Source organism: Entelurus aequoreus, linkage group LG12 (assembly GCF_033978785.1).
Source record: "Entelurus aequoreus isolate RoL-2023_Sb linkage group LG12, RoL_Eaeq_v1.1, whole genome shotgun sequence".
NCBI lineage: Eukaryota > Metazoa > Chordata > Actinopteri > Syngnathiformes > Syngnathidae > Entelurus > Entelurus aequoreus.
The window spans coordinates 16,907,398-16,930,076 of record NC_084742.1 but is presented as its reverse complement, the minus strand read 5'-3'; the positions used below and the strand labels follow the sequence as shown (position 1 = coordinate 16,930,076).

The 22,679-nt window shown below is 39.1% G+C and overlaps 1 protein-coding gene across 1 annotated transcript in view; it reads right to left on the bottom strand.

Annotated features, from left to right (window-relative positions):
- The window catches only part of plxna4 (plexin A4), a 376,636-nt gene that overhangs the window by 289,515 nt on the left and 64,442 nt on the right, over window positions 1-22,679 (bottom strand). Inside the window, exon 3 of the mRNA XM_062064905.1 lies at window positions 18,101-18,283. Coding sequence (XP_061920889.1) covers window positions 18,101-18,283 — 183 coding nt within the window. The remainder of the gene's footprint in view (window positions 1-18,100; window positions 18,284-22,679) is intronic.

Genomic DNA, 22,679 nt, shown 5'->3' with positions numbered 1-22,679 from the left:
TGGAGATAAAAGTCACTTTAAATGTCCATTTCGCGTGCTCGACTCTCATTTTCAAGAGGATATAGTATCCGAGGTGGTTTAAAATACAAATCCGTGATTCACAATAGAAAAAGGAGAGAGTACATAGTTCTGTGAGGTCTGGTTGCTAAGTTAGCTTCAATGGCGTCGTTAGCACAGCATTGTTAACCTTCGCCAGCCTGGAAAGCATTAACCGTGTATTTACATGTCCACGGTTTAATAGTATTGTTGATTTTCTATCTATCCTTCCAGTCAGGGGTTTATTTATTTTGTTTCTATCTTCATTTGAGAACGATGCTATCGCGCTAGCTCAGTAGCTAAGTGTGTCACCGATGTATTGTCTTGGAGATAAAAGTCACTTTAAATGTCCATTTCGCGTGCTCGACTCTCATTTTCAAGAGGATATAGTATCCGAGGTGGTTTAAAATACAAATCCGTGATTCACAATAGAAAAAGGAGAGTGTGGAATCCAATGAGCCAGCTTGTACCTAAGTTACGGTCAGAGCGAAAAAAGATACGTCCATCACTGCCTCTCAAGTCGTTCACTGTAACGTTCCTCATCTACGAATCTTTCATCCTCGCTCAAATTAATGGGGTAATCATCACTTTCTCGGTCCGAATCTCTCTCGCTCCATTGTAAACAATGGGGAATTGTGAGGAATACTAGCTCCTGTGACGTCACGCTACTTCCGGTACAGGCAAGGCTTTTTTTATCAGCGAGCAAAAGTTGCGAACTTTATCATCGATTTTCTCTACTAAATCCTTCCAGCAAAAATATGGCAATATCGCGAAATGATCAAGTATGACACATAGAATGGATCTGCTATCCCTGTTTAAATAAAAAAAAAATCATTTCAGTAGGCCTTTAAGACCACATTAAAGATTAAAGATGGCCGCAGTTGTAATGTGTGTGTTTGTGGCTGCAGTGCTCATGACTTGTATACGTTCCAACCTATGTCCGTGGTGCTAGCTGCCTGCTGCCATGGCAACGCACCACTGAGCATGCTTTAGACAACTGAGGAGCACTGCTGAGGAATACTTAACAGTGCAGGAGGGAGCGAGAGAACATTAACATTCTGAATGCAACACTTCGGAGAGGACCTCTCGGACCAGAATCACACGTGCGTGTTTGCCTGGACGCGCAAAGTGTTTGGATAACAAGGAGGTGATGGTGTTGCACAGCACAATGCTCACATCCGCCAGCATATTTCATCATTAGCTGTAAGAAGTTAATCCTCTGCTCCACTGACCGCGCCCCCTGTTTTGGCACGTTCAAATAATCTGCATCTGGAGGCCAACACATGCACGTACACACTCACACACACACACAATCAACCTATAGGACATATAGGAGGGTAATAAACATTGTTTATTGCCCTCCTTAGATGAAGCATGATTGCACTGTAATGGATTTAAGTAAGGGAGAAAGGGAAATGTAATCTTAAATTAAATTTACATCCATCCATCCATCCATCTTCTTCCGCTTATCCGAGGTCGGGTCGCGGGGGCAGTAGCTTAAGCAGGGAAGCCCAGACTTCCCTCTCCCCAGCCACTTCGTCCAGCTCCTCCCGGGGGATCCCGAGGCGTTCCCAGGCCAGCTGGGAGACATAGTCTTCCCAACGTGTCCTGGGTCTTCCTCGTGGCCTCCTACTGGTCGGACGTGCCCTAAACACCTCCCTTAAATTAAATTAAATTAATAAAAATGTCAATCAATAAGGCTGACATTATTTTTTAGGGGCTTAAAAATTATTACTTTTTTTGTGGGCATAATTATTAATATTATTCTCATTATTAATATTAGTGATATTATTATTGTTGTTGTTAATAATATTATTATGATCATTGTTACCATTATTATTCATCATTATTGATATTATTAATAACTATAATGATGGTGATAATAATAATAATAATAATAATGATAATAATAATGTTTCAAAGCTGCGGGAGGTAACTGAGGCATGACATAGAGGACCCAGTAGAACAGCAAAGGACTGGAGAAACAATAATAATAATAATAATTATAATAATACTAAGTAAACAATTGTTATTCATAATTATAATAATACTAAGTAAAAAACTGTTATCCATTGTTATTTAAACTATTACTAGTAATAATAACAATAATAATAATAATAATAATAGTAATAATAATAATAATAATAATAATAATAATAATAATAATAATAATAATACAAGTAAAAATCTAAATAATTTATTTATAGTATATATATTGCCACAACTGCTACTAATCCCATTCTACTTTAATTTAAAAGTAGAATGGGATATATATTTTAAATAATTAAGTAACAATAATTTTACAGGTTGCTTAAATAATTGTTATGTCTTTTAACCATATTTTTAAAAATATTTATAAACACATTTTTCTACATTATAGTTTATATACAGTATATTTATTTTTTTATTTTATATTATTATAATATTCAGTTTAGCATTTTATACAGTAAAAATAAATACAGTACAATTTTTCTAAAGAAGATAATAAAATCTGAAATTTCACTTGTTCCTATACATTAACTAGAATGATGCCAATCAACATGAATCAGAAACATTTACGAGTATTTTTTTTATGAGTCGTCAATGATCAGCAACACACTTCTGGGCTCTGACCCAACAGCGAATATGTTTTGTTTTGTGTTGTCCAGAGTGTGGAAGACATGGCAGACACATGTTCGTGGTGATCAGTTGCAATTATTAGGAATAGAAGTCAATTTGACAAGGATAACTTAGATTTTTTTTTCTCTGCTAAAACAACGAACATCAACATGCAGTGTTTTGCTGATGTCGGCACATTTTTGGACGCTCCAAAAGACATGCATTCTCTCTCTCTCTCTGCTTTTCTCTCTTCCCACTGACACATTCTTGATGCTCTCCTTGCCTTCTTGTCTGTGATAGTTACCGACTGGAAAAGAGGCAGTTGTGTTAAAGAGGCCACTCAAATGTCACAACCTAACAAAACACAACAGACAAATGACGTGCACTAAAGGACCGAAGAAAGACTTTTGCTGCTTTTTTTTCATGCACAGATGAATTCCTCTGAGCTCCTTGAAGCCAACATCCTTTCCCATCAGGATTCACTCATGGTGGCACTGCTTATGTGTGCGTGTCGGCTTCAAGGTTAGCAGTGTTAGCGGCTCTGCAGGAGGCACCGGTCTCTACTGGTCTACTTCATGCGCTGCACGACCAGAGGAGCACAAACCAAAGGAGGATTTGCTCTTAATCTCTCATGGGTAAGTGCACATATCTGGAAGAGGTTTAACTCCATCACATCTCCATCTTGGACTCAAGTCCAAACAGCTGCCAGATGGTTCATTCACCTTTAATAGCAGGAGGTAACCATCAAAGACCTCCAGAAGGTCTATAGATCTATAGCCAGGTCTATAGACTCTAGCAGGCTTCACTTGCGTTGCATTGCGAGATTACAGTAAATTAACAATCTCTTATGGTCACAGGGTCTTTGCTGACAAAAAAAAAAAAAAAACACACCAAAAAAAAACATTGGCAGCTGTGGCTGTAGGCAACCACCTGATGTTGCTTTTTTTTTTAACTCCACAAGAGGGCAGTAGTGTCATGATCCGTGGTCCGGATCATTATTTTTCTGTCATGAAGTGGTGGTAACGAACCCCAAGATGCAGAGATGACAGGCTTGGTACAAGAAAACATGGTTTCAATGTTAAAAAAAAGGCAAGGAAAACACGAACCAGAAACCAGGAAACAGCAAACAGGGACAGGAGTCAGGATCCAAGGAATAGCTCACAGCATATAAGAAACAGGCAGTCCACAGCATACAGCAAACAATACTCCAGCACTGACTGGAGGGCAAGGCAAATACACTACCGTTCAAAAGTTTGGGGTCACCCAAACAATTTTGTGGAATAGCCTTCATTTCTAAGAACAAGAATAGACTGTCGAGTTTCAGATGAAAGTTCTCTTTTTCTGGCCATTTTGAGCGTTTAATTGACCCCACAAATGTGATGCTCCAGAAACTCAATCTGCTCAAAGGAAGGTCAGTTTTGTAGCTTCTGTAACGAGCTAAACTGTTTTCAGATGTGTGAACATGATTGCACAAGGGTTTTCTAATCATCAATTAGCCTTCTGAGCCAATGAGCAAACACATTGTACCATTAGAACACTGGAGTGATAGTTGCTGGAAATGGGCCTCTATACACCTGTGTAGATATTGCACCAAAAACCAGACATTTGCAGCTAGAATAGTCATTTACCACATTAGCAATGTATAGAGTGTATTTCTTTAAAGTTAAGACTAGTTTAAAGTTATCTTCATTGAAAAGTACAGTGCTTTTCCTTCAAAAATAAGGACATTTCAATGTGACCCCAAACTTTTGAACGGTAGTGTATAAGTAGCAGCCGACTGATTGACACCAGGTGTGGCCAGGTGCCAATCAGTCGCAGCTGAGGGGAACAGCGCTAAAATAATGCCTCTGATTAGAGACAGGTGAGCGTCCCCAACACCAGAGGCAGGTGAAAACAATAAGCAACCATGGTAACAAACAAGGGTGCACGAAAACAGGAACTAAGGGAGTCCAAAACTAACAGAACATAACAAAATAATGATCGTGACCACGGATCATGACAAGTAGTTGCAGTTAAAGTATCATGAGTTGCTTTATCTGCGCTTCAAAATGTGTCTGGTCAGCTGTTAAACTTGCAGTATCACCGTGTTTATCATACAGCCCGCAACAAATACATTTGACGTACCTGTTCGCCCTCGCTCATGAACACATTATATTGGGACTGTCTGTGTATGTAGTTCGTCGTTAAAATATAATAACAAATAATATAATAAAAATTATGACTTGGATGTTATATAGCACCTTTCTAGACATCCAAATTAGTCTTAAGTGAGACTCAGTATTCACACGTTGGTGATGGTAAGCTAAATTTATAGTCACAGCTGCCCTGGGGTAAACCGACAGAAACATGGCTGCCAATCTGCTCTCCGATCACCACCAAGGAGTCATTCACATTCATATACCAATGTGAGTGGCACTGGGAGAAAGGTGGGTGACTTGCCTTGCCCGAGGGCACGACAGCAACGGAAGCTGGATTCGTACCAGGAACCATCTAGTTTTTACACAACAGCTCACACAACAGCCGTCAAAAAATGATCATATGGTCAAAGAGAGCTATGTTTTCCTACCCAATTTCTCATACACTCCAAATTATTATAACCATTTTAAAAAGTAACTTGCTCCGAGTCTTCACATTTTCAGAAATACTAGCCTCTCTCCAAGTTCTGTTGCAGCCTTCAGACTTCAAAATAGTAACCTGCACATCCTGGCTGGCTAGTTGAATACTGTATGTTAGGATAATCTTGAATAATCAGTAACAGTGCAAACACAAAGATTACAAGCAAACAGACACACATTGGGAAAAACAAAGAGCAACCTGCGTTAAGCAAGCAGATGTGACTCTGACCATCTAATGGAGAAGTCAATAACATTTTTGCATTAAATTTTACAGTTACAATAACTTAAGGTCGACCACAGCTGCTGGCAGAAGTACTCAAAAAATGTAGTCACGTGGTTAAAACGTCATTGTGAACACTTTGTGCGGCTCACCCTGACTCGACCTCCAGCGGCCCCCCAGGTAAATTGAGTTTGAGCCCCTGCTTTACGTGGTAAAAATCCTAAGTGGCCTAAGAAGTTAGGACAAAGTGACACACTGAGTCATTGCAGCAATGACGTGTTTGTGCGTGAAGATGATCATAAAAGCAACAATGAAATGACATTTCCGCATTATGGCTCCAATCGATATCACCTTGGCAAGGCCCCAGACGCTGTTTGTTTATTAGCGCCACTTGGCTGTAAAGCATTCTTTTTATTTACTGCTATTTCGGCTGACTGATTAATGGCTGACTGAAAAGGCCATTAACGCCACCCATATACAAACACGGAAAACGTACTATTAGTCACTTTTATTATTAGGTGTTGCAAGGGGCCGCTATCAACTTCAAGTGAGATCATCCTGCCCACTGACATGGGGCGGCGTGGCTCGGTCGGTAGAGCGGCCGTGTCAGCAAGTTGAGAGTTCCAATGCAGAAAATGTAAGCATTTGGGGAAAAAAACAAAAAAACTAGCACAATCCTGGAGGGAATTATTAGACTTAGACTTAGACTTCCTTTTTATTGTCATTCAAATTTGAACTTTACAGCACAGATAAGAACGAAATTTTGTTACATAAACTCATGGTAGTGCAGGATAAAAAAGCAATAAGGTGCATATATAAATAAATAAATATATATAAATAATATATAAATATACTGTATATATATATAAACTAAATAAATATATATAAATATATATAAATAAATAAATAGATTACCGTACAGATAAATGTATTGCACTTTTCCACATGCGTCCACGTTTATGGATGCATGTTATATTGTCTTTTTTATTCCAGCGAGTGAATCCATTTTGGGGGGAGTTGATGGGATAATTTAATTATGATGCGTTCAAGAGTCTTACGGCTTGAGGGAAGAAGCTGTTACAGAACCTGGAGGTTCTACTTCGGAGGCTGCGGAACCTCTTTCTAGAGTCTAGAGAATTATTAATGGCGCTATATATTGATCAATATAAGTTTCAGTTTAATTTTATATTATTAATTGGAGCTTTTAGAGTGGACTTACAGTCACGCAATGGTCAATTGCATTAAAGGCCTACTGAAATGATTTTTTTTTTTATTTAAACGGGAATAGCAGATCCATTCTATGTGTCATACTTGATCATTTCGCGATATTGCAATATTTTTGCTGAAAGGATTTAGTAGAGAAAATCGACGATAAAGTTCGCAACTTTTGCTCGCTGATAAAAAAAAGCCGTGCCCCTTCCGGAAGTAGCGTGACGTCACAAGCGGTAGTGCTGCTCACAATTCCCCGTTGTTTACAATGGAGCGAGAGATATTTGGAGCGGAAAGCGACGATTACCCCATTAATTTGAGCGAGGATGAAAGATTCGTGGATGCGGAACGTTACAGTGACGGACTAGAATGCAGTTCAAGAGATATCTTTTTTCGCTCTTACCGTAACTTAGGTACAAGCTGGCTCATTGGATTCCACACTCTCTCCTTTTTCTATTGTGGATCACGGATTTGTATTTTAAACCACCTCGGATACTATATCCTCTTGAAAATGAGAGTCGAGAAGGCGAAATGGACATTCAGTGACTTTTATCTCCACGACAATACATCGACGAAGCTCTTTAGCATGAGCTAACGTGATAGCATCTGTCTCAAATGCAGATAGACACTAAATAAATAAATACCTGACTGGAAGGATAGACAGAAGTTCAACAATACTATTATCAGGAGACACCGAACCAAACACTGGACATGTAAATACACGGTTAATGTGTATTCGACGCCTGTCGAAACCTAGCAATGCTGTTGCTAACGACGCTAACTTAGCAACGGGAGCTCGTCAGAGCTATGATAAAAACATTAGCGCTCCACCTACGCCAGCCAGCCCTCCTCTGCTCATCAACACCCATGCTCACCTGCATTCCAGCGATCGACGATGCGGTCGGCGGCCCGGAGACGTAGGAAGTCAAGGTGAGGTCGCCGGCGCTAGTGTCTGCTATCCAACAAAGTCCTCCTTGTTGTGTTGCAACAGCCAGCCGCTAATACACCGATCCCACCTACAACGTTCTTCTTTGCAGCCTCCATTGTTCATTAAACAAATTGCAAAAGATTCACCAACACAGGTGTCCAGAATACTGTGGAATTATGAAATGAAAACAGAGCTTAGTGGATAGGATTTTTCAGGCTCCGAATACTTCCCTTGTCCTCGTGACGTCACGCGCATACGTCAGCATAATAAAACGTTTTCAAGCGGAAGTGTGGCGGGAAATTTAAAATTGCACTTTATAAGTTAACCCGGCCGTATTGGCATGTGTTGCAATGTTAAGATTTCATCATTGATATATAAACTATCAGACTGCGTGGTCGGTAGTAGTGGGTTTCAGTAGGCCTTTAAGTGAGTAAAAAAAAGCGCAAACTGTTAAGATCTTCAAATGATCTTTCGGTAACACTTTAGTATGGGGAACATATTCACCATTTATTAGTTGCTTGTTAGCATGTAAATTAGTAACATATTGACTCTTAATTTGTCATTATTAAGTACTTATTAAGGGTTAGGTGTTAGGTTTAGGGTTAGGGTTAGGGTCTAACTAATAAAACACAAAACTCCAAATGTTAATAGTGTCCAAATAACTCTAAATTAAGTCTTTGTTACTTACAATATGTTCCCCTAGTGTCCAAATAACTCTTAAATAAGTCTTTGCTACTTACAATATGTTCCCCATACTAAAGTGTTACCGATCTTTCTTCTGTGGCGTCCTTCCTTTTCTTCAGTGTCACGAAGTACTGCTGTACCCCTCAACCCCCCTCCCCCACACACACACCCATAAGCCTTCACAGGCGGGGCTCCCCCGCTGCTCGTTGAAAAGAGCAATATGAGCTTTCACGTCAGAGCCGCGCAAAAGTTTCTTCACTATAGATGTGTTGTTGAAAAAGAGTATCGAGAGAGGTCTGATTATATGCTAGCAACAAAGTCCTGTGTTGACAACATCGATACCTTCCGCTGTGTCTTCTTATTCTCTGGCAGACCTAGGTCATTATAATGTGTATCTGCAGGCCATAGTTGTCTCGAGGGCTGCCAGTCGAATAGGATTTTTTTTCCCAATAGAGTCTGACAGGCAGAGTTACGTGCGGCGTTAAGTGATAAATAATCCTGTGTTATTCAGTAATTATACCATATTTAAAGGCAATATCAATTATGCTAATGTTTGCTTTAGAAGCCAGCATGTTGTCGAAGGCCAAACAAACCCTCGTCAAATTGAAACATTTCACCGGCAAAATAAATCTAATCCACCAGATGCTTCCCGCCCCTCATAAATTCACTATGTTATAAAAGTGACCCCCTCCACCCAACACCACCCCCCCCAAAACTATTTTACCGTAATGCTCATTTTTATTCCGACGGGTGTGTCGCTCAAAGGACCATAAATAATGGTTAAAAGCAGCCAAAAGAAGGCTGGACGAAGCAAGTTGAGGCGCGTGAGTGAATATAAATCAACATCCATTAGTCTGGGTGGGGTGGGGGGGCTTATAAAGCAAGGAGGTGGACTGAAGCCTTTTATTGTTGTGTGTTGTCTTTTATTGCCTGTGATGTCATCTAATGGTATACACTTTAACGGCCAGGGCGGAGACCAGGATGCATATGGGAGGGGAGTATTGGCTTGTAATGGAGTGTGTGTGTGTGTGTGTGTGTGTGTGTGTGTGTGTGTGTGTGTGTGTGTGTGTGTGTGTGTGTGTGTGTGTGTGTGTGTGTGTGTGTGTGTGTGTGTGTGTGTGTGTGTGTGTGTGTGTGTGTGTGTGTGTGTGTGTGTGTACTCAGGATGGCAGGATATTGATCACCTTCTGTCAAGGATGTTTGCCATATGTGTACAGTCTGAACAAACAACAGAAGATGCTTTGGCATCAAAATGCCAAAACTTTGACACAATACAAATTATTTTCATCATGTTTGCTAAGTCAGAGGATCAGTTTTTGCAGGACAGGCATAAAAACAGCAACGCACTTCAGTCACGTGCAGAATATTCGACTTGCATTTTGCCAGTAGATCGTCAAAAACAGTAAAGTGATCCAGCCGCATAGAGGATCTTTGACTTGCCTTTGTGCAACAGATCGTTAAAGACAGCAGGATGCTCCTGTCTTATGGAGAGTCTTTGACTAGCGTTTTTCCAGGACGTCCTTAAAAACAGCCAAGTCCTAGAGCAGGGGTCCCCAAACTACGGCCCGCGGGCTGCATCCGGCCCGCCAGCGTCCAAAATCAGGCCCGCGGGAGGTCCCAAGTATTTAAAAAAAAACATTTTTATTTTTATTTTTTTTCATTATTTTTTTTGTTCTTATCTACTTTGTACCGCTTGCTACTCACGGTGTCTCCTAGCCGCTCAGGCAAATCATATTGTCTAAAAATGAATTTTCTCATCGATAACGTGACATCATCGCGCGCGGAAAGTGCGCTATATATATATTTTTTTTTTAAAATATATTATATATATATATATATATATATATATATATATATATATACACTACCGTTCAAAAGTTTGGGGTCACATTGAAATGTCCTTATTTTTGAAGGAAAAGCACTGTACTTTTCAATGAAGATAACTTTAAACTAGTCTTAACTTTAAAGAAATACACTCTATACATTGCTAATGTGGTAAATGACTATTCTAGCTGCAAATGTCTGGTTTTTGGTGCAATATCTACATAGGTGTATAGAGGCCCATTTCCAGCAACTATCACTCCAGTGTTCTAATGGTACAATGTGTTTGCTCATTGGCTCAGAAGGCTAATTGATGATTAGAAAACCCTTGTGCAATCATGTTCACACATCTGAAAACAGTTTAGCTCGTTACAGAAGCTACAAAACGGACCTTCCTTTGAGCAGATTGAGTTTCTGGAGCATCACATTTGTGGGGTCAATTAAACGCTAAAAATGGCCAGAAAAAGAGAACTTTCATCTGAAACTCGACAGTCTATTTTTGTTCTTAGAAATGAAGGCTATTCCACAAAATTGTTTGGGTGACCCCAAACTTTTGAACGGTAGTGTATATATATATATATATATATATATATATATATATATATATATATATATATATATATATATATATATATATATATATATATATATATATACAGCCTGGCCAAATTTATTTAACCCAATGCGATATATATATATATATATATATATATATATATATATATATATATATATATATATATATATATATATATATATATATATATATATATATATATATATATATATATATATATATATACAGCCTGGCCAAATGTATTTAACCCAATGCGGCCCCCGAGTCAAAAAGTTTGGGGACCCCTGCCCTAGAGTTAAATGTAGAGGATCTTAGACTAGCCTTTTTACAGTAGATTGTCTAAAATTGCTGGGAGCTCCTGGCATACAAATAACCTTTAACTAGTGTTTTTGAAGTGGGTTTTTAAGAAAACAGTAGCAAAGGACTCCAGTAAATCTGAAGGATCTTTGACTAGCGTTTTTCCAGGAGGTCCTTAAAAACAGACAAACCCTAGAGTTAATTGTAGAGGATCTTTGACTAGTAATTTTCCAGGAGGTCTTTAAAAACAGCCAAAGCCGAGAGTTAATTGTAGAGGATCTTTGACTAGCATTTTTACAGTATATCGTCAAAAACAGCAAAGTGACCCAGTCGCATAGAGGATCTTTGACACGTCTTTGTGCAATAGACTGTTTAAGACAGCAGGATGTTCCTGTCTTATAGAGGATCTTTGAAGAACAATTTTGCGGTAGGTCCCTAAAAACAGCAAAGCCCTCGAGTTAAATGTAGAGGATCTTTGACTAGCCTTTTTACAGTAGATCGTCAAAAATTGCTGGGGGCTCCTGGCATATAAAAAACCATTGATTAGTGGTTTTGAAGTGGATTTTTGGGTAAACAGTAGCAAAGGACTCCAGTAAAACTGAAGGATCTTTGGCTAGCATTTTTCCAGGAGGTCCTTAAAAACAGCCAAGCCCTAGAGTTAATTGTAGAGGATCTTTGACTAGCAATTTTCCAGGAGGGCTTTAAAAACAGCCAAACCCTAGAGTTAATTGCAGAGGATCTTTGACTAGCATTTTTACAGTATATCGTCAAAAACAGCAAAGTGATCCAGTCGCATAGAGGATCTTTGACACGTCTTTGTGCAATAGACTGTTAAAGACAGCAGGATGCTCCTGTTTTATAGAGAATCTGTGAAGAACAATTTTGCGGTAGGTTTCTAAAAACAGCAAAGCCCTCAATTTAAATGTAGAGGATCTTTGACTAGCCTTTTTACAGTAGATCGTCAAAAATTGCTGCGAGCTCCTGGCATATAAAGAACCTTTAACTAGTGTTTTTGAAGTGGGTTCTTAAGAAAACAGTAGCAAAGGACTCCAGTAAAACTGGAGGATCTTTGACTAGCGTTTTTACAGGAGGTCCTTAAAAACAGCCAAACCCAAGAGTTAATTGTAGAGGATGTTTGACTAGAATTTTTACAGTATAATCGTCAAAAACAGCAATGTGATCCAGTCGCATAGAGGATCTTTGACACGCCTTTGTGCAATAGACTGTTAAAGACAGCAGGATGATCCTGTCTTATAGAGAACCCTTGAAGAGCAATTTTGCGGTTGGTCCCTAAAAACAGCAAAGACCTCGAGTTAAATGCAGAGGATCTTTGAGTAGCATTTTTACAGTAGATCGTCAAAATTTGCTGGGAGCTCCTGGCATATAAAAAACCTTTGACTAGTGTTTTTGAAGTGGGTTCTTAAGAAAACAGTAGCTAAGGATTCCAGTCAAACTGGACGATATTTGACTAGCGTTTTTACAAGTTCTTAAAACAGCTAAGCCCTCGTGTCAAATGTAGAAGATCTTTGACTGGCAATTTTGTGGGGTTTAAAAAAAGCAAAGCACTGTGATCACATAGGGGATCTTTGACTAGCCTTTTGCAGAAGGTCTTTAAAAATAGCAAAGCACTCCAGACAATGTAGTAATCTTTGACTAGCATTTTTAAAGTAGCTCTTCAAAAACTGCTAGGAGCTCCTGTCATACATAAAGTCTTTGACCAGTGTTTTTGCAGTAGATCCTTAAACACAGCAGCGAGCTCCACTCCTGTCATATAAGGAATCTTTGACTGGCGTTTTTGCAGTAGGTCCTTAAAAGCAGCAAAGCCCTCCTGTCATGTCTGTGTTAATCATGTTTTTGTTTTGCTTGGGTTTTGGGCTCTTTTTAGTTCCTGGTTGAACTTCCTTGTTTGGTTTGGTTTCCATGGTCACCCATTAGTTTTCACCTGTCATGTCACGCACCTGTTCACCTGTCTTGTCACGCACCTGTTTTCACTGATCACGTCACTATTTAAATCTGTCTGTTTCTGTTGTTCGTCCTGGCGTCCTCGCACTTTTTGATCCCTCCACTTCATGTCATGTCACAGTTCTTTGCCAAGTAAGTTTTGTTCATTTATGCCACAGTTAGTGTTTTTGTTTTATTGTTCATAGTTTCTGCCTTTGTGCAAGTTTTGTGTTTCTACCCAAGGTTTGTATTTCCGCCCTCGTGCAAGTCTTTTGTTTTGTATAGCCAAGTTTTCTACCTCCACTGTGAGCGCCTTTTGTTTATTCCTTTTTTATTGTTAAATAAACATGTATTTAAATTCACGCCTCGCACGGGCCAATTTTCCTTTGCCTTCCGGAGAAGCAAAACCCAAGAATCCCGTTATGACACCTCCAGTCCAATGTAGAGGATCTTTTCTACAAGCATTTTTGGGGTAGATCAGACCTGGGCATTCTGCGGCCCGCGGGCCGCATCCGGCCCTTTGTGCATCCCTGTCCGGCCCGCGTGAGGCCAATTATAAATTACAAAATAAATTTTAAAAAGTATCTATGTCGAGTGTGCAATACAACGGTGCTGCTTTTGTTTTGAAAATCGTTATTTGTATTACTTCCGTGTGGACGTATGCGTGTGCGTGATTGTGAGTGAATGTGAACAGCTGCAATCGCAAATTACAAAATAAAGTTGAAAAAACATCTATGTCGTGCGCGCAATACAACTGTGCTGCTTTTATTTTGAAAATTATTATTTATGGGCGTGTGTCAGTGTGTAACCTGCGAGTGAAGGTGCACATGCAGCGACAAGTGATGCACGGTTTACACCCGAGACGCTAAAAAGAGAAAAGTTGATGAAGAATGGCGTGTTTCCAACAAGACATGAACTGCAATGCAACGTTCCCTCTAAGGTGCGTGCCTGCGCAATTGCGCACTGCTCAAGCGTCTGCTGCGCGCAGCAAATATATGCCGCGCACCAAATCAAATCCCATCTGAATTCTAAACAAAATAAACATATTTATTCTATGTAATTTTGCAATGCAACTTTGAGTGACAGTGACAACAAGCGGCCCTAACGGTGTTCGTCAACACCGTTCAATTGAACACCGTTCAATTATTGTAACGTCTATCGAGATGCTTCGAGGACAGGAATTATATCGATCACTTTATTGAGCAAAACTGTTTATATTCGGCCATAACCACACCAAAAACATAAGTAAAACACTTCTATCTCGAAAAACTAGTCATTTTCTGCCGTACAAACCAGGCCAAAAGCAACTTGTCATCTGTCACCAACACGCATAGCACTAAACCACTGGTGCGTTTATGGCCACACAAAAAGTCGGACAACTCAAACATCACACAAAGTTACACTATGACTCCTCAGTCATACGTGTGCTTATTTTACTGTCATTTATTATTAATTTTAATTTATTTATATTAGTCATGGAATGCTGTTACATACACTATGTTGAAGTATTACTCTTATTATTAATTATTATTATTATTATTATTATTATTTATCTTACGGTATATATCAAAAATAATATTGAGCAAAATTTAATTGAAATATTGTCGATGTGGCCCTCCAGCAGTGCTCGGGTTGCTCATGCGGCCCCCGGTAAAAATTAATTGCCCACCCCTGGGGTAGATCCTCAAAAACAGCAGGTCCTTAAACAGAGTAAAGTCACATTTGGTAAAGGATGGAATTTTTTGTGGACGTTTCTTAAAAACAGCAACTACGTACTTATTGCCGTTTTCTCGCTCAGAAACCTTGATTACATTCTTATTTGTTGACTTTGTCGATTTGTATATTTCTACGAAGCGTCATTAGGCATCCACATTTGTTCCTGGCGTCCTCAAGCAAAGGCGATATTGAGAATTGTCGGTGTTTTTATTACTGGCAGACACTAAATTTCCTGCTCATTATCATATATGAGCAGCAGGTATAAAATATGATTACAGAGTTGCTCTGCTGCGCGATGGTTATTGCCTTACGACGAGCGAGCGCCGTGCCGCTACCGCTTTGCTCCTGAGTGCAATAAAAACAAACACAGGAAGGGACCAGCCATCAAGCACAACAAACAACGTCAAAATAACTGTTTGCGTGTGTGTGTGTGTGTGTGTGTGTGTGTGTGTGTGTGTGTGTGTGTGTGTGTGTGTGTGTGTGTGTGTGAGTGAGTGAGTGAGTGAGTGTGTGTGTGTGTGTGTGTGTGTTAATGATGTTGTTAGCCATATTTCTTCTGTCTTCTTTTGCTCCCATGTAAAGACACATCAGGAATAAGCGCCACATCCTCCAGCAGCTCAACCGTTTTTCCTGCAGACTTGCGAGTCCAGGAGTTAGTCTCAGCCGCGGTTTTAGGAGGCGAGAGGGAAAAAGGGTGAAAAGTGACGGCGGCCCGCGCAGCACAGCATCATCCTATTAGCCCGGAGAGGAGGGCATGCGGGGGACGCCTGGAGTACAAGCCTTAACACGCTGAAACCTGACTGATCTGTGTTGTTTCCCTGCTGGGTGCTGAGGAAAATCATGTTTGGCTGAGAGCTTCGAGTGTCACATGTTCAAAAACCGCGGGGCTTTGCTTTAGCGGTAAGTACCTGGCGCTTAAATGACGTCACACCAGCCCACAGGAGGATCTTTGACTCGCTTTTTTGCAGTAGATCATTAAAATCAACAAAAGTCTCCATATTGGGATCTTGGATGAGCATTTTGTAGTAGGTCCTCGAAAGCAGAAAAGTGCCTCTGTCATATATGGAGGATCTTGGACTTGCATTTTTGTGATAGGTCTTCAAAAACCACAGGGTGTTTCCATCAAACATAGAGGATCTTTGAATTACATTTCTGCAGTATATCCTTTCCTCCAGAAAAACGCTTTAGTTATATATGGCGGCTCTTTGACTATAGCGTTTTAACGGTAGATTGTTAAACGCATCAAAAAGATCCATATAAGGACTAGCATTTTTGTATTAGGTCCAAAAAAGTACAGCAGGGAGTTCCTGTTCCCCAAACTTTTTGACTCTGGGGCCGCATTGGGTTAAAAACAATTGGCCGGGGGCCTGGCTGTGTATATATATATATATATACATACATATATATATACAGTACAGGCCAAAAGTTTGCAAACAACTTCTCCTCATTCAATGCGTGTTCTTTATTTTCATGACTATTTACATTGTAGATTGTCACTGAAGGCATCAAAACTATGAATGAACACATGTGGAGTTATGTACTTAACAAAAAAAGGTGAAATAACTGAAAACATGTTTCATATTCTAGTTTCTTCAAAATAGCCACCCTTTGCTCTGATTACTGCTTCGTACACTCTTGGCATTCTCTCGATGAGAGTACATAACTCTGCATGCGTTCATTCATAGTTTTGATGCCTTCAGTGACAATCTACAATGTAAATAGTCATGAAAATAAAGAAAACGCATTGAATGAGAAGGTGTGTCCAAACTTTTGGCCTGTACTGTATATACTGTATATATATATATATATATATATATATATATATATATATATATATATATATATATATATATATATATATATATATATATATATATATATATATATATATATATATATATTCCTGGCGCACTAATTGACTGAAAGAGTGCACACTTGGGAAAATGCATTTTTAGACAATATGATTTGCCTGAGCGGCTAGGAGACACTGAGAGTAACAAGCGGTAGAAAATGGATTAAAAAGGACAGATTTTTAAAAAAATTTTTTTTAAATGTATTTATTGATTTATTTATTTTTTATTTATTTTTTAACTTGGGACTTCCCGTGGGCCGGATACGGCTGTAGTTTGGGGACCCCTGCTGTACCATATTAATGGATCAATGGCTTGCCTTTTTGCAGTAGATGCGCAAAAACAACAAAGCCCCCAGGCTGCATATGAGGGTCTTTGACAAGCATTTTTGCAATAGCTCATTAAAAACAGTAAAAGGCTCCAGTTGCATATAAAGATATTGGACCGGCTTTTTTGTAGCGGGGGCTTACAAATAGCAACAAGTTCTCATCACGCCTAGATTATTTTTCACTCACGTTTGTGCAGTAGGTCTTTACAAATAACAAATGGGTTGCATATGGGGGTCTTTGACTAACATTTTTGCAGTTGATCCATAAAGACAGATGAGTTCTTCTGTCAAATATGGAATATCTCTGATTAGCGTTTTTGCAGTAGATCTTTAAAAACACCAAACAGCTCCATTCACATATAGAGATCTTGGACTAGCTTTTTTAAAAAACAACAGCAAGTTTCCGTCACATCTCAATTATTTTTGACTCACATTGTTTTCAGTAGATGCTTAAAAACAATAAAGCGCTCAGGTGGATCTTTGACTGGCATTTTTGCAATAGGTCCTCAAAAACCACAGGGACTTTCCGTCAAACATAGAGGTTCTTTGAATCACATTTTTTAGTATAATATTGAAAATAAAAGAGTGCCTCTGTCACATATAGAGGATCTATGATGAGCATGGTTGCACATAGATAATCTTTAACTTTTTTTTTTTTTTAATGGGTCCTTAAAACAGCAAAGTGGTCATTTCAAATAGAGTTTGTGTTAGTAAGAATTAAGGAGTTTATTGCCGTTTTGGCGACTATGTTAGCCATTTGGTGAAGTTACGCTAATGCTATGACCTTGACCTTGGTGGCCTTTGACACAGTATAGTTGGTCATCCCCGCCATACAAAGTCATGCAGTTGCTTACTTAAAAAAAACAGTTTTCCGTAAATTTGCCTGAGGAAACAGATAGGAGTCCGATCAGTTCTGCAAGGTGCTGATGCGTGCGGTCTAGCAAGTTCTACAACATGCTGACGCGTGCACCAATCGGCACCCCTTGGGGGCCGGGATTTAAGTCCAAAGTGAAGGAAAGTCTTGATAGAGGGGATGTACAGTAAGTGTGTGTGTGTAACGTAGTGGAGGATGTAGAGACACCAGATACTGTCGGTTTGACTGCAGGAATAAAACCCCCCTGAGGGACTCTCTTCATCACACCCCCGCTTCCTCAAAACAGTCAAATTCTCTCCAGCACCTCTTCCTGCAGCAAATACAGCCGACTCAGCAAGTTGGCCTGAAAGTCAATCCGCCTTTACTACCACTCGCTCTCCTTACGCAGCACGCCGCCTCAGCTTACCTTCTTCACGCGTCCGCTCTTGGTGCCCACGAAGACCAGCGAGTGGTTCTTGTACACGTAGGCCACCACCGAGGTCATTTTGTCATTGGCGTCCGAGAAGAGGGCCTTGCCTTGCACCATCTCCGACACGCCCAGCGGTGCGTTCATGTCCAGGCCGCAGAAGTCGTCGTCGATGGTCAAGAGCTGCGTTAGAGGAAGAAAAGAATGAATAATTCCTCAGATTTACTGCCAGGTGACTGAGACGCAGACATCCAAGATGCCCATCAGGCTAAAATAATTCAGGTTGAGAATTTTTGCAGATTTTTTTTTTTTACAGTAAAAATCACACATTTGAAGCACCTGTGTGGCGTTATTTGACTGGTACAGTGTGAGAAGTGTGCTGCAGCGTGACCAGATGAGGTTGGAGCACTGCCGCAGTGCCAGAGGCGATGCCCGTCAGGCACCATTTCCCCAACAAAAACGCCAACGCGGCATAATATTGCAAGAGGGATAATGCAAAGTCAAGTCGGAGAAATATTGTTAAAACAATTAAAGGCGTCATATTATGAAAAAAGCCACTTTTCTTGCCTGTTGGTACCTGTTTTTTATAGGAATTCGGGGTCCCCATAAGTGCAGTAAATGCATTGTGGAAATATTAATAAAACAATGTTACATTGTTCCAAACAAAACCATTGTGACGTCAGCAGATATATGGCCATATATGGTAATGTTTTCCTAGTTTCATTGTATGAGTCCGCCATGTTTTAGATCCAGCTAAGATATGACACCATAACCTCATAAATCAGGGCCATAAAGAATACTTGGTTTGTGACCATATTTCATTCTTCAATATTAATAGTGACACACTGGGTGCTGACTGCAGCCCATAGTGACTATTGTAATATTCTCTTGGCGACCAGAAATACATTTGGTTATGGGAACCTGAGTGTTAGCATTAAGGGACACAACGAGCACAAATGCAGTCCCTGTACTTTTATAATTGTATATTAACAGATAATGTAATACTAACATTCTCTAAGATATTTAAATATGTATATTTACTATAAATAATCAGGTATGAACAAAAAACTAATCGACTCTATTGACAACCATTCAGTTCAATACAATATGTTCAATGATCACGTGTTTATATTCCTTATAATGACCAAAGTTCATATGAAAAGGTAAAATAATAGTTTAGTAAGGCAAAGTGGAAAATAAGTGTTTGTTATATCTTAGCGCCAAGCACTGTATGTGTGTATGTATGTGTTGTATGTACGTATGACTAATGTATGTATGTATATATGTATGTATGTTTGGACACACCTTCTCATTCAATGTGTTTTCTTTATTTTCATGACTATTTACATTGTAGATTGTCACTGAAGGCATCACAACTATGAATGAACACATGTGGAGTTATGCACTTAACAAAAAAAGGTGAAATATTTGAAAACATGTTTTATATTCCAGTTTCTTCAAAATAGCCACCCTTTGCTCTGATGACTGCTTCGCACACTCTTGGTATTCTCTCGATGAGCTTCAAAAGGTAGTCACCTGGAATGGTTTTCACTTCACAGGTGTCATAGTTTTGATGCCTTCAGTGACAATCTACAATGTAAATAGTCATGAAAGTAAAGAAAACGCATTGAAATGAGAAGGTGTGTCCAAACCCCGGCCGAGTCATACCAAAGACTATAAAAATGGGACCTATTACCTCCCTGCTTGGCACTCAGCATCAAGGGTTGGAATTGGGGGTTATGTCACCAGAATGATTCCCGGGTGCAGCCACCGCTGCTGCTCACTGCTCCCCTCACCTCCCAGGGGGGTGAGGGTGATGGGTCAAATGCAGAGGATAATCTCACCACACCTAGTGTGTGTGTGACAATCATTGGTACTATAACTTTAACTTTAAACCTTTGGCCTGTACTGTATGTATGTATGAATAATGAAAGTATGTACAGTATGTATGAAAAATGTATGTATGTATGTATGTATGTATGAATAATGTACAGTATGTGTATGTATATGTAGCTCACCATCAAAAAAACAAATTAGCAAACAATAAAATTAACTTTGTTTTACGGTCGGCAAAATAAACAACCACTGTATATTCCCATACCATAATTAACACACAACACTATCAATACATGATGCTAACAATGATTAATTCATCACTCATCACTTAGATGAATTTCATCGTACGTTCACTTTAGATGTACATGAATCAAATGTAATTAGTATTGAAGCCAAGTGGTATAGAGTTTTTTTATGTCTTCTTTTGACTAGTATGTGTGCAAAAACAGATAAGTGCTTCCGTCAGATATGGAGGATCTTTGACTTGTATTTTTGCAGTGGCTAGTTAAAAACATAAGAGTGCTTCGGTCACAAATAGAGGATATATGACACGCACCCGCACTTTGATGCATACCCATCATAGCGGCACGTTAGAATGACTTATGGGCTTCAAAATGACAATAATAACTCAGTGTTTGGTTCGTAGACACGACTAATTCTTGGCAAAGTAAAGAAAAGTGTTGGTTTGCTTGTATGCTCTTAAGTGGTCTGTGTCGTCTCAACATGCAAGTGCAACCTTTCACGTCATGGAAGATATATAGTTCTGCTTTCATTAGATAAATGGAACGCGGTTTATCTGGGACACCGTGAGCTTTAGTCTTCGATACAAGCTTAAGAGGTATGAATGATCGATGAGGATCAGTATTAAGGTTTAGGCGAGGATGATGTCACGGGGTCAAAGGGTAAGAAAGGAGCAAGGACAATGGAGGTCACGTAAACGGTTCTTATAGTTGGTGTGACAGTAGGACATTATCACGCTTAGTATGTATTTTGGTCTTCGTGGTTTAGTTTGGGTACAGACAAAGATTAAAATGACATAAAACGTCGTACCTCAACTTACCAGCCTAATTGGTTCTATGACTAAAAACACTTGTATCTCAAATAAACATCTACCACTGAAATAAATTGAAATCAGTTTTGCTTGGCCTTCCAAAACAAAGCAGTTTCAACAGATAACATTTATTTTAAATGGGTCAGAGTATTATTATTTTTTCTACATTTAAAACACTTTCTTGTGGTCTACTGTTGTGGTTTTTTGCTCAAAATGTTGCATAGATTATATTTTACAGACCATCTTCAAGCCGCTTTCTGACCCACTTTTCAGGATGCGCAGTTTTTTGGGTGGTCTTTTTTACGTGTCTCCACTTCAACTGTGTCTTCTCTGTGTCAGCCATGTAGTTTTTAGCGCTTCCATTTGGAATCTACTGTCAGATATAAGTTAGAACTATACACTATTTTTCATTAGAAATGGCAACAGCACAAGGTGAATGTGCATGTAGGAACCAACAAGAGGATAGAGAAAAAGGAGCTTATTGACTACAATGCAGACTACAATGGCGGACTCGCGCAAAGTACTTTGTGTAAATTTTGACCATATATGGAGATTTCCACTGGCGACACCAATTGTAAAAACAAATTCCATTCGTTTAGCGGAAGTATGAAGGAAGGCAAGGTTGTTTTATAAATATATCTCCACAAGGCCTCCATGGTTTGATTTACACATTTTCGGGACTTACGCGTATCCTAAATACACCAAAACAGGTACCAATAGGTAAGACAAGTTGGTTTTGCATAATAGATCCCCTTTAAAAAGGGGCTTGTGAAGCCCTTTGAGACACTTGTGATTTAAGGTTGTATAAATAAACTTTGATTGATTGATGATTGATAAAACACTTAGCTTTTGTGGTAACAGCTACAATGTTTTTTTTTTTAAATTAAACATAAAAAAGGAAAATAATATATAAGTAATTGCCAAAAAATATGTATATTACAAAGTGTTAGATGTTATTTTAATAAAATATTTAATCATTTAATAATTTAGCAGAGAAATGCAAGAACAACAGTTTGAATTATATTTAATCTTCAGGAAATGGAAGTTCTTTATAGCCCAAAGTGTAGCATTAATCTTTTTTTTTTTTTTGTAGTAGAGATGAGTTCCTTTCACATTTTAACCAATTGCTGGTACTTGGGAATCGAACAATTTTCAATATTTGTGTGTGTGTTCATGTAGAAACAAACGTTATTTAAAAAAATATATACTGTATTTATCTCAATGTTTTTATTGAATATCTAACAGTGAGCTGATAATGATAATCGTGCTGTCTGAATATAATTTCCAAGAATGTATTAATTTATGTTGCTGTAGTCAGAAAGTAGTCTTTGTCATGAAGTTGAATGTGATAGTCTTGTCTTTTGTTGAGTCCTACAAAGTGTTTATACTGTAAGTCCCATCTTAAAACTCATTTGTGTATGCTAGCCTTTAAATAGACCCCCCTTTTAGACAAGTTGATCTGCCGTCTCTTTTCTGCTCTGCCCCCCTCTCCTGTGTGGAGAGGTTATTAGGTGACCACAGATGACTCGCTAGCTGTTAAAAGTCGGGACCCGGGGTGGACCACTCATCTGTGCATCAGTTCGGGACGTCTCTGCGCTGCTTACTTGTCTCCACTCAAGATGATCTACTGTTGGCCCCACTATGGACTGGCCTCTCACACTATTAACTAGATCCACTGGACGTCCATTGCAC